This window comes from Octopus sinensis, linkage group LG14 (assembly GCF_006345805.1).
Source record: "Octopus sinensis linkage group LG14, ASM634580v1, whole genome shotgun sequence".
Classification (NCBI taxonomy): domain Eukaryota; kingdom Metazoa; phylum Mollusca; class Cephalopoda; order Octopoda; family Octopodidae; genus Octopus; species Octopus sinensis.
The window spans coordinates 61,924,362-61,940,235 of record NC_043010.1 but is presented as its reverse complement, the minus strand read 5'-3'; the positions used below and the strand labels follow the sequence as shown (position 1 = coordinate 61,940,235).

General features: G+C 41.1%; 1 protein-coding gene across 2 annotated transcripts; it reads left to right on the top strand.

Moving 5' to 3' along the window:
• The first annotated feature begins 968 nt into the window (after positions 1–968).
• LOC115219441 (granzyme E) lies at positions 969–14,873 on the top strand. Of its 2 annotated transcripts, XM_036509366.1 has the most exons (6): positions 970–1,202; positions 4,866–5,016; positions 6,265–6,383; positions 8,657–8,791; positions 12,447–12,598; positions 14,636–14,873. In XM_036509366.1, exons 1-6 carry the CDS (start codon positions 1,070–1,072, stop codon positions 14,843–14,845), a joined length of 900 nt encoding a protein of 299 aa, XP_036365259.1. In that variant the 5' UTR covers positions 970–1,069; the 3' UTR covers positions 14,846–14,873. The 2 variants fall into 2 exon arrangements, with proteins under 2 accessions (XP_036365260.1, XP_036365259.1); XM_036509367.1 differs by lacking the exon at positions 4,866–5,016 and having other exon boundaries at positions 969–1,202.
• Positions 14,874–15,874: the final 1,001 nt, after the last annotated feature.

The following is a 15,874-nucleotide window of genomic DNA, read 5'->3' as shown; positions in this document are numbered from 1 at the left end:
GCGGTCATGCTGGAGCACCACCTTTAGTCGAGCAAATCGACCCCGGGACTTATTCTTTGTAAGCCCAGTACTTATTCTATCGGTCTCTTTTGCTGAACCGCTAAGTGACGGGGACGTAAACACACCAGCATCGGTTGTCAAGCAATGCTAGGGGGACAAACACAGACACACAAACATGCACACACATACATATATATATATATATATATACATATATATGACAGGCTTCTTACAGTTTCTGTCTACCAAATCCACTCACATGGCATTGGTCGGCCCGAGGCTAGAGCAGAAGACACTTGCCCACGATGCCACGCAGTGGGACTGAACCCGGAACCATGTGGCTGGTAAGCAAGCTACTTACCACACAGCCACTCCTGCGCCTATATATATATATATAATATATATCCATATGCACACACACACACAAACACACATACGCATACCCAATACTTTATGATGACTGTGCTTAAGTAAAAGTGATGTTTGGGGGTGGCTACTTAACCCCCCACACACACACAGAGGATCGTTTGTCACCTGAACAATGATGTAATGTAATCCACGTAACAGGTGTCTCCAATGTTTATTAAGTAATTAACAATAATTATATTTACAAATGCCTGTATCTGTGTATGTACACACATATGTGACCCCTGCTCTCCGTCTCTCCTCCTCAGTACGTATGTATATATATATATATATATATATATATTATATATATATATATTATATATATATATACATATGCATGCATGCATGTATATATATATATATATATATAATATATATATGTATATATATATACATATGTGTGTGTCTATCTGTATATCTGTATGTATGTATACGTGTGTATAATCTGTGTAGATATCTATATCAAGATATTTATACATTTGTACATGCGTATATGGCTCACTCTCCTCTCCCTTCACCTCTCTTCTCTTTCTCTAAGCATGCATCTTTGTGTGTGTGTGTGTATGCGTGTGTGTGTGTGTGTGTGTGTGTGTGTGAAACCTGGGAGCTTAAATATTGCAAACGGATCTTCTATTTGTTCACCGGAGTTTGTTGAAGGAAGATGGTTATTGGTCAGCGCTGGTTATCCACATTGGAAACAGCCGGAAGGAGGGGACCCTACAGACCCGTGGTTGCCTTCTTTACATGGCTTTCACTCTTCGTTCATATAATGGCCACTGGTCAAGGATATCACGGTGAGTTCTTTCTTATGTGTATCTGTTGATCTCTCTATATAAATGTGTGATTACCAGCATCACAGCCACTACATCAATAACATCAGCATCATCATCATCATCATCATCATCGTTACCATCAGCTACAAAACACCACCCACATTACACAACCATCATCACTACCATCATCGAAACCAATCACCACCACCACCACCACCACCACCACCACAACCACCACCACAACCACCACCACAACCACCACCACCACAACCACCACCGCCACTGCCACCACTAAAATGAACTACAGAATGCCACCATTACCACCACCACTACTACTACTACTACTACTACTGTCATGCTACCATCATACCATCACCAATACCATCACCACCACCACCACCTCTGCCATCATAATCATCATCATTTTAATGTCCACTTTTCCATGTTTGCATGGAACAGGCAGGGTTTCTTCCGGGTGGATTTGCTACGGACAGACACCCTTCCTGTTGCTAACCCTTACCAACCTTCACCTGTTCTTCCAAGCAAGGTAATAGTTTTCTCATAACAACACGTTTTTCTTAGAATATTGGAAACAAATAACTTTAATTGTGTGACAGTGAAACTCATTTACAACTATCATCACACACACACACACACACACACACACACACAGAGCAGACCTTTTCTCAGTTTCCATCTATCCAAAGCTATTCACAAAGCCTTGGTTAACCTTGGGCTATCGTAAAGAACCCTTGACCAAGGCGCCATGTAGTGCGGCTGATCCCAAATCTACATGGCTGGCAGGCAAACTTTTTTAACTACACACCCATGCCTGGACCTAATGTGTGTGCGTGTGTGTGTGTGTGTGTGTATGTGTCCGTGTCCCTGTGTTTCTGTGTGTGTGTGTCCATGTCCATGTGTGTCTGTGTGTGTGTGTGTGTCCGTTTCCGTGTGTGTGCACGTGTGTGTGTGTCTGTGTGTCTCTGTGTGTCTCTGTGCGTGTGTCTGTGTGTGTGTGTCGCTGTGTGTCTGTGTGTGTGTCTGTGTGTGTGTGTGTGTGTGTCTGTCTGTTTTCGTGTCTGTGTGTGTCTGTGTGTGTCTCTGTGTGTGTGTGTTTTATCTTTTATCATTCACTTGTTTCGGTCATTAGACTGTGGTCATACTGGAGTAATACCTTTGAATAATTTTTAGTCAAATGAATTGACTCCAGCATGTTTTTTTCTTAAGCCTGGTCCTTATTTTATTGGTTTCTTTTGCTGAACTGCTAAGCTATGGGGACACAAACACACCAGCACCAGTTGTCAAAAGTCGTGTGGGAAACAAACACAGACACACACACACACACACACATGATGGGCTTCTTTCAGTTTCCATCTACCAAATCTACTCACAAGGCTTAGGTATGTAGAAGACACTGCTTTGACTATGACGTCCAGGTATTTTAACCCCGAGTGCTTTGGGTCAGTCATCTCCACCGTGTGAAATTACAGCCGACTGGCAGACAAAGCAAAGCACATACATTGCATATATATATTATCATTGGGTGATGAAAGTTACAGAGAGGATCACAGCCCAACTAATTAGGGAGAGAGTTAATCTAAATGAGATGCAGTTTGGATTTGTGCCTGAAAGAAGCACCACTGATGCTGTATTTCTGGCAAGGAAGCTGCAGGAGAAATGCAGAACCAAAGATAAACCTCTGTACCTGGCTTTTGTTCCCCTGATTCCATATCCGGTGAACAATGCGGAAACTAGGGATAGATGAGTGGTTAGGGAGAGCTGAACAAGTTGAGGGTTGGCAATGAGTAGAGTGAAGAATTCAGGGTACAAGTAGGGGTCCACCAAGGATCAATCCTAAGTCCCCTCTTGTTCATCATAGTCCTCCAGGTAATAACAGAGGAAGGTAAGAGAGGCTGCTGTCCCTGGGAGCTCCTCTATGCTGATGACCTTGTTCTTATAGCTGAATCACTACCAGAACTAGAGAAGAAATTTCAGGTGTGAATGCAAGGTCCAGAATCGAAGGACCTTAGAGTTAACCTATCAAAAACCTATTTCTTTACTACCCACAAGGGGCTAAACACAGAGGGGACAAACAAGGACAAACAAACGGATCAAGTCGATTACATCGACACCAGTGTGTAACTGGTACTTAATTTATCGACCCCGAAAAGATGAAAGGCAAAGTTGACCCTGGTGGAATTTGAACTCAGAATGTATCGGCAGATGAAATACTGCTGAGCATTTTGCCCGGTGTGCTACCGTTTACAAAAACCAAAGTCTTAGTAAGCAGGAAGGCAGACAAATCACAAATCCCTTCAGGTAGATGGTATTGCTCGACCTGTAGAAAAGGCATAGGTAAAAACTCCATAAGATGTACTTGGTATAAGCTATGGACACAAAAGGGGTACAGTAATATCAGAAAAAGGTTAACATGGAAAATAGCTTTTGTGTGTGGAAGATGCACAGGTACAATAAAATCCATGTTTCCTTCGTTTCTGTTTCCTTCAATATCTCCTGTTTTTCTCCACTTATGAATTGTTTTTCCAGTCAGTGGTGATGGTCACCATATTAATACTTGGCTGCCATATTGTTTAATACAGTCAATGACTTACAGTTTCTCTATAGTTATTTATGTCTGTTTTGCCTGTGTATTGTCACAGAGAGAGAAATATCTCCAGCTGACAGGTAACAGATGGTATCTGCCCACTAAAGGACAAACAATACAGGTCAGATTATTGTGAGCCACCTCTGCCCAGAAATAAAAACGGGGCTGCGGAGGGTCAACACCTCCTGCCTAGAAACAAGTAAAATTACAGAAGCATCAGTGACCCTTCAAAACGAATAAAAGCTGAGAGAGAAAGGCTTTTGTCCAGAGAAACGTATTCAGGCCCTGGCCCAGAACCCACAAGAGAGGGGGATCAGCTACAGGCATCAAGCAACAGGACCTCCGTAATGCCATGATGGACCATGAAGTCTGGCGTAGCATGGTAAATTCCATTGTCTCGACCACAGTTGAACAATGATGATGATGATGAGAGAGGGGACCCTAAAAATAGCTGGAGGCAGGATACTCAGGGAAACCTGAAAATGCAGGGATCCAAGTGGAGAGATGCAGAAAAAGACAGCCTGCATTCAATGATAATGGAGAAAAGTTGTGGATGGCCAATGGTCCATAGGGAGGAAATGGCTCGAGTAAGAAATTGGTCAAATTCGTTAAATATTTCACCAATTAACAATCAATAAACAAGTGCTGTTGAACCAGTGCATGTGTTATTATTATTACTGTTGGTGTTATGACCCTCCCAAGACACAAGACATACATGGGACTGTTTCCCAGGATGGTCACCGTTCAGTGGCTTCGTCATTAACAATATTAGACGATGAGGAATTTATGAAGATGGTGGTGGTGGTGGTGATGGTGGCGGTGGTGGTGGTGGTGGTGGTGGTGGTGGTGATGGTGGTGGTCGTGGTGGTCAAGGTCGTCGTCGTGGTCGTCGTCTTCATGGTGGTGGTCATGGTCGTGGACAATGATAACAATGACAATTATGATGACAGAAGTGGCAGTGAGAGAATAATTGATGACAACAAAACAGACAAATATTAACCATCTCCCTCCACGACCACCACCACCATATTCTACCAACACACATTTACTTCTTTCTTTCTTTCTCTCATCCTTTACAGATCAAGAGTCTTTGGGCAGTTATGCCGTTGCCAATGGTAAGGTGACGTCCATCTTCAAACATCCTTCGGCCGTCTTTGTCCGCATATCGGTTGGAACGTGCAGCGGCAATCTGATATCATCACACTTCATCCTCACAGCATCCCACTGCACGTGAGTAAACGGTTTATCCAGGTTGGCAGCAGCAGTGATGTGTGTGTGTGTGTGTGCACATGTGTTTGTGTCTGTGTGTGTGTGTGTGCGTGTGTTCGTGTGTGCACGTGTTTGTGTGTGTGTGTGTGTGTGTGTCTGTGTGTGTGCACATGTGTTTGTGTGCGTGTGTGTGTGCGTGTGTTTGTGTGTGTGTGTGTTTGTAAGTGCACGTGTTTGTGTGTGTGTGTGCGCGCACCTGTGTGTGTGTGTGTGTGCGCGTGCCTGTTTGTGTGTGTGTGCGCACGCCTGTGTGTGTGTGTGTGCATATTGGCAGCAGGGGCGAAGAAAATAAATGTTGAGGTCTGTTTGAATGAAGATAATGAGTTACATTGAAATTTACACACACACACACACACACATATACGGTGGGCTTCTTTCAGTTTCCGTCTACCAAATTCACTCACAAGGCTTTGGCCAGCCCAAGGCTATTGTAGAAGACACTTACTGAAGATGCCACACACTGAGGCTGAACCCAGAACCATGTGGTTGAGAGGCAAGCTTCTTACCCCACAGCCATGCCTACCCCTAAAATTGTGTTTGGCAATGAATATCAAAGTATATATGTAAAGCATGGTGTATCATTTATCATTTGTGTACAATATATTCCTTGACCTCACAACCTGACTCTTATATCACTGCTATGGGTTGCACAAAGACACTCTGTCCTCCAGCCCTCTCATCCACCATCCATACCAGTTCAACACAAACACCTTCTGGCCTCCAGCTCTCTCATCCATCCTCCATTCAGGCTACTAATTCAATACAAACACCTCCTTGCCTCCAGTTCTATCCTCCACCCTCCATCTATGTTACTAATTCAATACAAACACCTCCTTGCCTCCAGCTCTCTCATCCATCCTCCATTCAGGCTACTAATTCAATACAAACACCTCCTTGCCTCCAGTTCTATCCTCCACCCTCCATCTATGTTACTAATTCAATACAAACACCTCCTTGCCTCCAGCTCTCTCATCCACCCTCCATCTATGTTACTAATTCAATACAAACACCTTCTGGCCTCCAGCTCTCTCATCCACCCTCCATCTATGTTACAAATTCAATACAAACACCTTCTGGCCTCCAGTTCTATCCTCCACCCTCCATCTATCTTACTAATTCAATACAAACACCTCCTGGCCTCCAGCTCTCTCATCCATGTTCCGTATACGTTACAAATCCAACATAATCTCTGCCTTTGTTTCTCCCCAGTTTTAAACCCCCACCCATTGAAGTTTATGTTGGAGACAACAAAAAATTCTCTGGAAGGAAATACACAATTAAAGCCGTCATCCGCCACCCAGACTATGGTGGGAATGTAACCGGCAGAAGTACGTGGACCGACATTCTTTCTTTCTGAGTATGCATGGTGGTGGTGGTGGTGGTGGTGGTTGAGATAATGATGGCTATGGTGGTGGTGGTGTTAGTAGTAGTGGTAGTGGTGGACATGGTGGTGATGGTACCAACAGTTCCTTCTGTAAAAGCTCAGGTTGTGTTATTAAGAAGTCTGTTTCTCAATCCCTCAGTGCTGTGTTCAATTCCTTGTTGCAGCACCTCAGGCAAATGACATCTGAGGGAGGGCTCAACCTCGTAAATGGTTTCTGATTTAGACTCAAAAGCAACAACTTGAAGCGTTGAAGGTGCACTCAGTTTCAGTACTTGAGTGGTTCTTTATTTTCTCAACCCTGGAGGAATGAAAGGCAAAGTAGACTCAAGTGTGATTTGAACTCTGAATGTAAAGAATTGTAACAAATAGCACAAAGCATTTCTTTGGTGTTGTAACGATTCTACCATCTTGGTGTCTTGCAAAAATTCTGTCTGTTCATCTTCTCCATCCATTATTCCTAGGTGGACTGTAGTGGTAGAATTGTCAAGAACCTTCCCCATACGATCCTATCAGAAGCAACTGTCATTAGACTTTCTGGTTTGATCCCCAAGTCTAATCAAATGAAACTCTGGATATTATCTAGCCATCTTGTTCTCAGTCTTCCCCTGGGTCCCCTGCTGGTTAACTAGTTCTTGAAGAATCTGCCTTTGGGTCTTTTCCTGATTACATGTCTGTAGTACCGGGACTGTGACCTCTCTAAGTGGAAAAGTAACAACTCATCTTGGAGAGATTCCTTGATCTCTAAGCTATGCAATTTGTCAAGTGACATTATTCGAGAGATCCATCAGAGGATCTTTCAGTCAATAACCAATATTTATGACCATTGCTAAAGATTGGCACCGAAACCAAACTGAAGATAGTAACTTTGACTGTTTTACCAAACTCTTCTCTTCTGAGGATCAAATGCTGGAACTGGTTCATTACTATATAAGCATTTAGGCATATTATTAAAGAAAAGGAGAATGGTTCTTGCCCTGTTGTTCAGGTACCTGTGACTTTTGTAGGTTTTTTCATGAGGTCCTTAATGCACCTCCCTTATTGGGAGTTTTAATTTGTTTAATTTTTGATCATTGTTATATTGTTTTCACATTGTAAACCCCATTCTTTCATCTTGTTTTTGTCTTTTTTGTTGTTGTATGTCTTTTAATGTAATTTTATGTGAGTCCTTATGGCTAACAAACGAATTAATTATTATCTTTTTCCCTCTGTGGTTTTACAAATAAAACTTAAACTATTCATCCTTTTGTTACAATATTTCTGTTGAAATAAATTAACACCGGTTTTAATTAATTTTGAAAATATTAAAAAATTTGGTAAAATAATTGCATCGTTATTAAGCTGCTGTTTAGATCCTAAATTAACATCAAATTTTGATGACAGGCTTTAATTTAGATTATTTTAAAACAAGGAATCTGTATCATTGGGTCAGGGGCAGTCTTAAGCTGGTTGGTGTCAAAAGGGTCAATATAGATGAATATGGTAAATATGGTTCTATTGCTATGAGTATTTCTTTTGAGAGGCTCTGTGTTTCTTTCAATTAATTTTAAATATAACCAACGTCGCTGATCATTACCAACGTTGCTTCACTGGCACCTGTGTCGGTGGCACATGTAAAAAGATTTGAGCGAGGTCATTGTCAGTACCGCCTGAATGGCCCCGTGCAGGTGGCACGTAAAACCACCCACTACACTCTCAGAGTGGTTGGCGTTAGGAAGGGCATCCAGCTGTAGAAACTCTGTCAGATCAAGACTTGAGCCTGGTGCAGCCATCTGGTTCACCAGTCCTCAGTCAAAATCATCCAACCCTTGCTAGCATGGAAAGCGGACGTTAAATGATGATAATGATGATAACAAAGAATTTAGTAAAATAATTTGGCTATCATTAAGTTAGTGTTAGGAACATGAATTGTGACTAAGGTTTGGTAGAAGATTTTAATTCAAAACTTATGAAAACAAGACATTTGTACTACAGAGCCAGAGCTGGTTTCAGCCAGCTTGGTAACAAAAGGATTAGAAAACATTTACTCAAAGTTGTTCTTCCAGCATTAAACTCTGTTTGAATGTTTAGACCATATTATTTGTCAAATTGCATGCTGGGAAATATGGCAACCAGGGATTAACTAAATTTCATTTGCTTCTCCTTATTTGAATATTTTCAACTTAATCCGTTCATCATTCCAATCTTTTTCCTTTTTTTTGATTTTCTTGGAATCAACAGGAAACGACATTGCCATGTTGTACACCAAAGTTCCAGTGCAACTGTCGAAATCTGTGCAGATTGCCGAAATGATTAAACCAGTGGATGTGAACAACTTGAAGGATACCTGCTATGTGGCAGGTTGGGGGAGATTAAGTAAGTATAAAAATGGCTTTGATGTCATTAATTCTATGTTAATCCTGTTTGTTTTAATTGTTGTTGGTTGTTGTTGCTGAGGCAGTGGTTGTTGTTGTCTTTACCATCATCATCATCATCATTGTCGTTGTTGTCATCATCATCATCATCATCATCATTAGGGCTTCAAGCTGGCAGAACCATTCAGGCATCTGACAAAATCCTTAACACTATTTCTTGAGATTTTATATTCTGAATTCAAATTTCCCCAAGGTGAACTTTGCCTTTTGTCTTTTTGGAGGTTAATAAAATAAGTACCAGTCATGTAGTGGGGTTGATGAAATCGATTGGTTCTTTCCCTTAAAATTTCAGGCCTTGTGCCTATGGCAGAATGAATTATTGTCATTATTAAGGCAGTGTGAGGCAGTGTGAGGCAGTGTGAGGCAGTGTGAGGCAGTGTAAGGCAGTGTGAGGCAGTGTGAGGCAGTGTGAGGCAGTGTGAGGCAGTGTGAGGCAGTGTAAGGTAGTGTGAGGCAGTGTGAGGCAGTGTGAGGCAGTGTGAGGCTGTGTGAGGCAGTGTAAGGTAGTGTGAGGCAGTGTGAGGCAGTGTAAGGTAGTGTGAGGCAGTGTGAGGCAGTGTAAGGTAGTGTGAGGCAGTGTGAGGCAGTGTGAGGCAGTGTGAGGCAGTGTGAGGCAGTGTGAGGCAGTGTAAGGTAGTGTGAGGCAGTGTGAGGCAGTGTGAGGCAGTGTGAGGCAGTGTAAGGCAGTGTGAGGCAGTGTAAGGCAGTGTGAGGCAGTGTGAGGCAGTGTGAGGCAGTGTGAGGCAGTGTGAGGCAGTGTAAGGTAGTGTGAGGCAGTGTGAGGCAGTGTGAGGCAGTGTGAGGCAGTGTGAGGCAGTGTAAGGTAGTGAGCTGGCAGAATTGTTAAAATGCCAGGCAAATTGCTTTGCAGCATTTTGTCCATCTGAGTTCCAATTCTGACGAGGGCAACTTTGTTTCTCATCCCTTTTGGGGTCAATAAAATAAGCACCAATTGAACACTGGGGCTGATATTAATCAACTTAACCCCTCTGCCAAAATTGCTGGCCTTGTGCCAAAATTTGAAACCAATATTAAGGCATCGAGGTGACAAAATCCTGGAAACACATCAAAGGAAATACTTTGGCAGCTTTTCTTCCAACTCTTTACATTCTAATCTTTCATCTTAATCTTTCATCTTAATCTTTCATCTTAATCTTTCATCTTAATCTTTCATCTTAATCTTTCATCTTAATCTTTCATCTTAATCTTTCATCTTAATCTTCATCTTAATCTTTCATCTTAATCTTTCATCTTAATCTTTCATCTTAATCTTTCATCTTAATCTTTCATCTTAATCTTTCATCTTAATCTTTCATCTTAATCTTTCATCTTAATCTTTCATCTTAATCTTTCATCTTAATCTTTCATCTTAATCTTTGATCCTTTCTGAGTCAATGAAAGAAAAAAAAACAACCAGTCAAACACTGGGCTCAATGTAAAACTGACAAAACTCATGGCACTGGGTCAAGGTTAGAAAGAATCACCACCACCACCACCATCATCATCATCATCAGCATCATCATCGTCGTCGTCGTTGTCATCATCATCATCATCACTACTACCGTCATCATCATCATCATTGTCGTCGTCATCATCATCATTATCATCATCACTATGGTGGCAGGCTGGCAGAATCATTAGCAGCATTTTGTCTGTCTTTACGTTCTGAGTTCAAACTCCAGCTTTGCTTTGTGCCCTTTTGGGGTTGATGAAATAAATACCAGTTGAGTCCTGGGGTTGATGTAATTGACCAGTCCCCTTTCGCCAAAATCTAAGGCCTTTGCACCTTATAGAAGTGGTTAATGGGTTGTCATATCAATGAGGAGGCATGATTTTGGTCTGAAGTCTTTCAACATAACGTCTGGCCTATTTGCATCTATCTTTCTGTCAGTTTGAATGGTGAAGTTTCAGAGGAGTGTGACGCGGTCATTTTCAAGTATTGGAGGTGGTTTCTGTTCCCACCAGTTTTTATCATGTGGCAGGTCCACAATTTTCAGCTTTGATGACACTGGCCTTCTTTGTGTGTTTCAACAGTGGCTCCACAGCGTTTTTTATATACCTAGGCTTTTTATATTCCTCTGCTTCAATACAGTCCTGGCAACTGATCAAACCTCTCCCATCCTTTCTTCTGGACAAGTACAGCCTATCGGTGTCACTCTTAGAATGGAAGGCCCTGCGTACTCTCAACATTTTTCTGGTCTTGGCATCCATTTTCTTCATTTCTCTCTTTTGCCATTTTATAATTCCTGCTTCATACCGAAGTGATGCTATCGCCCACATATTAACTGCTTGAATGTTATTCCATCCAGTCAACACCAACCTCAGTCTTCGGAAATACTCCATCCTCAGTTGCTCTTTCATGTCCTCTTCGTTTATCTCATTGAACTCAAGTACACCAAGGTATTTGTATCCTTCCATTTCAATTTGCTTATTCAAGTTTCTATTTGGTAATTCTATCCCTGCTAGGGACTGTACTTTGCCTCTTTTTAGGTAAATTACTCCACACTTTCTCAGTCCAAATTCCATTCTAATATCAGTTCTAAAACAGTGAACCATGTTCACCAAGGAACTGACTTGTGTCTCATCTTTGCCATAAAGTTTCATTTCATCCATGAAGAGGAGGTGGCCGATTGTTTGGGATCTTTCCTTTAGTTGGTACTCCAGGTTCACTTTCTTGAGTACCAAGGTCAGGGGTATCATGCAGAGAAAAAAAAGCAATGGAGATAGGCTGCCACCCTGGAAAATCCCTCTTCAGATACCCAAGGTGCCCAAGCTTTTTTCTGTAAGATGTCAGTTCAGTTTTCCCTCCCACCATACTTCTCTTCAGGAAACACGTTACATTCCTCGCAATTCCAAACAGATCCAAGCACTCCATGATCCACGATTTGTTCTCCTTCGTTTACAATCTTGGATTACCATTTTGTCTATCAATAGTTGATCTTTGGTACCTCTGCATCTCCTTCTACAGTTCTTTTGTTCTGTCGGTAATATATCGTTTTCATCAAGAAACTTATACAGTTCTTCTGCAATTCCTCCTGACAGTAACTTCCACATTTACATTATTATTATTATTATTACTATCATCATCATCATCATCATCATCATCATCGTCATCATCGTCATCATCATCATCATCGTCGTCATCGTCGTCATCATCGTCATCATCGTCATCGTCGTCATCATCATCATCGTCGTCATCGTCGTCATCGACGTCATCATCGTCATCATCGTCGTCATCATCGTCATCATCGTCGTCATCATTGTCATCATCGTCATCATCATCATCATTGTCATCATCATCATCATCGTCGTCATCATCGTCATCATAGTCGTCATCGTCGTTGTCATCATCATTATTTATATCAAGGCAGCAAGCTGGCAGAATCGTTAGCACACCAGGCAAAATGCTTGGCAGCATTTCATCCGTATTTACGTTTTGAGTTCAAACTCTGCCAAGGTTAACTCTGTCCTTCATCCTTTCGAGGTCAATAAATGAAGTACCTGTTGTGTACTGGGGTCGCTGTAACTGCCTAGTCCCCTCTCTCCCAAATTTCAGTCCTTGTGCCTTTAATAGAAAAGATTATTTGTATTTGTAGGTCGCAAAAAAAAGATATTAACAAATACGTTACATGAGGGAGTGATGGTCATGACGAACCCAAAAGACTGCAGGTCTGAGAACAGCTCTTTCTCCGAAGATTCTGACATTTGCATGAAAAGGTTCATGCCGAAGTTACAAACCACAGCTAATGTAAGTCAATACATTCCGGGTCTCAATTTGTAATTAACTTCAGTAATTAATAGGCGCAGGAGTGGCTGTGTGGTAAGTAGCTTGCTTACCAACCACATGGTACCAGGTTCAGTCCCACTGCATGGTACCTTGGGCAAGTGTCTTCTACTATAGCCTCGGGCCGACCAAAGCCTTGCGAGTGGATTTGGTAGACGGAAACTGAAAGAAGCCCGTTGTATATATGTATATATATATATATGCGTGTGTGTGTTTGTGTGTCTGTGTTTGTCCCCCTAGCATTGCTTGACAACCAATGCTGGTTTGTTTATGTCCCTATCACTTAGCGGTTCTGCAAAAGAGACCGATAGAATAAGTACTGGGCTTACAAAGAATAAGTCCCGGGGTCGAGTTGCTCAACTAAAGGCGGTGCTCCAGCATGGCCGCAGTCAAATGACTGAAACAAGTAAAAGAGTAAAAGAGTAAGAGTAATTAATAACTTTAATTATGATAATTATTTACACCTATTCACGTACAGAATAGTACATCTAATTAGATAGATACAGAGAGACAGACAGACGGATAGACAGTCAGATATATATATATAAAAATCCCAAATTTTATTTAATTTGCTTTGCGGGAAGGACCGTTTCAACAAAGTCAGGTCTTTTTCTTGCCTTCGAAATGCGGAGTAGATGAAACGGGGTCAACTGATGAGGGGGAATTTTCTTTATGTTGTATGTCTCGTTTCTCTGTTTGTGTTTTGTGTTGTTCGTTTTCTATGTTTTTGTTTTTACGTTTTTGTTTCTCATTGTGTTCAACGTTTTTTTGATGTCCTGTACCCATATATGCATGTATATATACATATAGATGTGGGCATGTACATATATATATGTATATATGCATATATTTATATATTACTAGCAGTATCGCCCGGCGTTGCTCGGATTTGTAAGGGAAATAACTATATAAGCATTTTTAGAGAGTTACTTCCCTTATATAACCCGAGCAAAATTCAATTAAAATGCGGAAAAATGATGGTAAATTTTTTTTTAAATCGTAGACTCATCGTAGACGCGCGCTAATACCCAGAAGGGCTCGATGTGAATGACGATTATAAGATACCCGGTTTTGGTTAAACTGCACCGCAAAATGTGGGAGTAGTTAGGAATCTAAATCGGGGGAGACAGAGTCTCACACACACAACTTGAATTTTATATATAAAGATTTATATTATATTATATTATATTATATTATATATATATATATATATATATATAATATATATATATATATATATATATATATACACACACACATAAATATATAGGCAGATAGATAGCATACATACATACATACAGACAGACAGACAGACGTACATAGACAGACAGATAGACAGACTGATAATTATAAAACAGTTGTTTACTGTTTTATTTTTTACTTTTTACTTTTATTTATTCATTTATTATTATCAAGTGAGAGAGCAGTGCACGCCATCAAAGTGACACTGGGGTACAATTATAGGAAGCCCATTTTACCCATTATGAGTGCCTGTCTGATAAGGGTACACCAGACACATGCATCACAACCAAATGTGCACAACATGGTGATCTGATATCAAGACAAACAGCGCATGACCTTGCAGGTGGGGTCCAGCTAGAATTTTCTTCAGGTTGAGTAGTCCATCCTGTTCAAAAGGTCCCTGAATAAGGGTTGTTTAAGGATGTTGAACGAAACACCCATGTTTCCAAAGCTGAATTATTCAAACCCCAAAGAATCCCTCTCAACACATGGCTATGATGCTCCCCCACTACTTCTGCTCGTGATCAGAGATGCACATATCGTCAGCCACTAAGGGACATGCTCAACTTGTTAAGGTCAAGCAACTGACAAGCAAATCTGTGGTATTGAGCAGAATATTTGCTGTAGCCCATCTTTTATACCAAGACAAAACAATGTACATGATAACACTTCCAATCATTATTATTATTATTATTATTATTATTATTATTATTATTATTATTAATTTGGTAATTGTTATTGTTTTCTCTTGAATTTCAGGGGGATTCTGGGGCGGGTCTATTTTGCTACAGTAATGCCAGAAGCAGATACGTCCTGGCTGGAGCAAACTCTGGAGGAATTGGGTATAACTTGACGGTATTTAGTAAAATATCATTCTATAGTAAGTGGATACGATCTGTATTTCGTAAGCAGAGAAACGGTGACTTTGATACTGGTGATCCTAATAAAATGATTATCAGGTCAATTTAATTCTAATTAAAATTTAATCTTAATCGTCCTGATTAATTCTCATTATTGCCTTTGTTTTTGATTATTTTTCTTCATTTTGATCTGTTATCTTCTTTATGTAATCTCTTAGATTCGAAGTTATCGTTGGTTGATGTGAGCCCCGCTGAGCACAGCTTCAGCTTGGCTACGCTAGCCTTGGTTGAACCAGGCTTCAATGGTCTTCAGTAAGTTAAGATAAATCTGCACTCATCATCATCATCATCTTTTAACGTCTGCTTTCCATGCTAGCATGGGTTGGACGATTTGACTGAAGACTGGCGAACCAGATGGCTACACCAGGCTCCAGTTTGATCTAGCAGAGTTTCTACAGCTGGATGCCCTTCCTAACGCCAACCACTCCGAGAGTGTAGTGGGTGCTTTTACATGCCACTGGCACGGGGCCATTCAGGCGGTACTGGCAAAGACCTGACTCGAATCTTTTACACATGCCACTGGCACAAGTACCATTAAGGCGATGCTGGTAACTATCATGCTCGAATGGTGTCTTTTATGTGCCACCGGCACGGAGGCCAGATAGCCACTCTGGCAATGCAGAGGAGTTTAATTCAAGCTGCACTTGGAAAAGATAAGAGTCCATGATTTAGCGTGAAATGTTAGCTCTGCTGTTTCCCTTCAGAAATTCTTTGTTGCAATGGCTATGGAGGAAATGGAAAAGAAAAATGGATGGTTGGATGGAGGGGAGGAGGGAGGGAGAGAGAGAGGGATGAAGAGAGAGAGGGATGGAGGGAGGGAGAGAGGGATGGATGGATAAAGAGAAGGAGATGGACAGATGGATAGCTAAATAGATAGATAGATAGATAGATAGATAGACAGACAGACAGACAGACAGATAGATAGATAGATAGACAGATGGATAGATAGATAGATAGATAGATAGACAGATAGATAGATAGATAGATATATCTTTAAACTTGACACAAGGACACAACAGTGTTGCGAGGGGTATAAGTAGGTGTAATTGCTCCAGCAGGGACAACAGATAAAATGGTC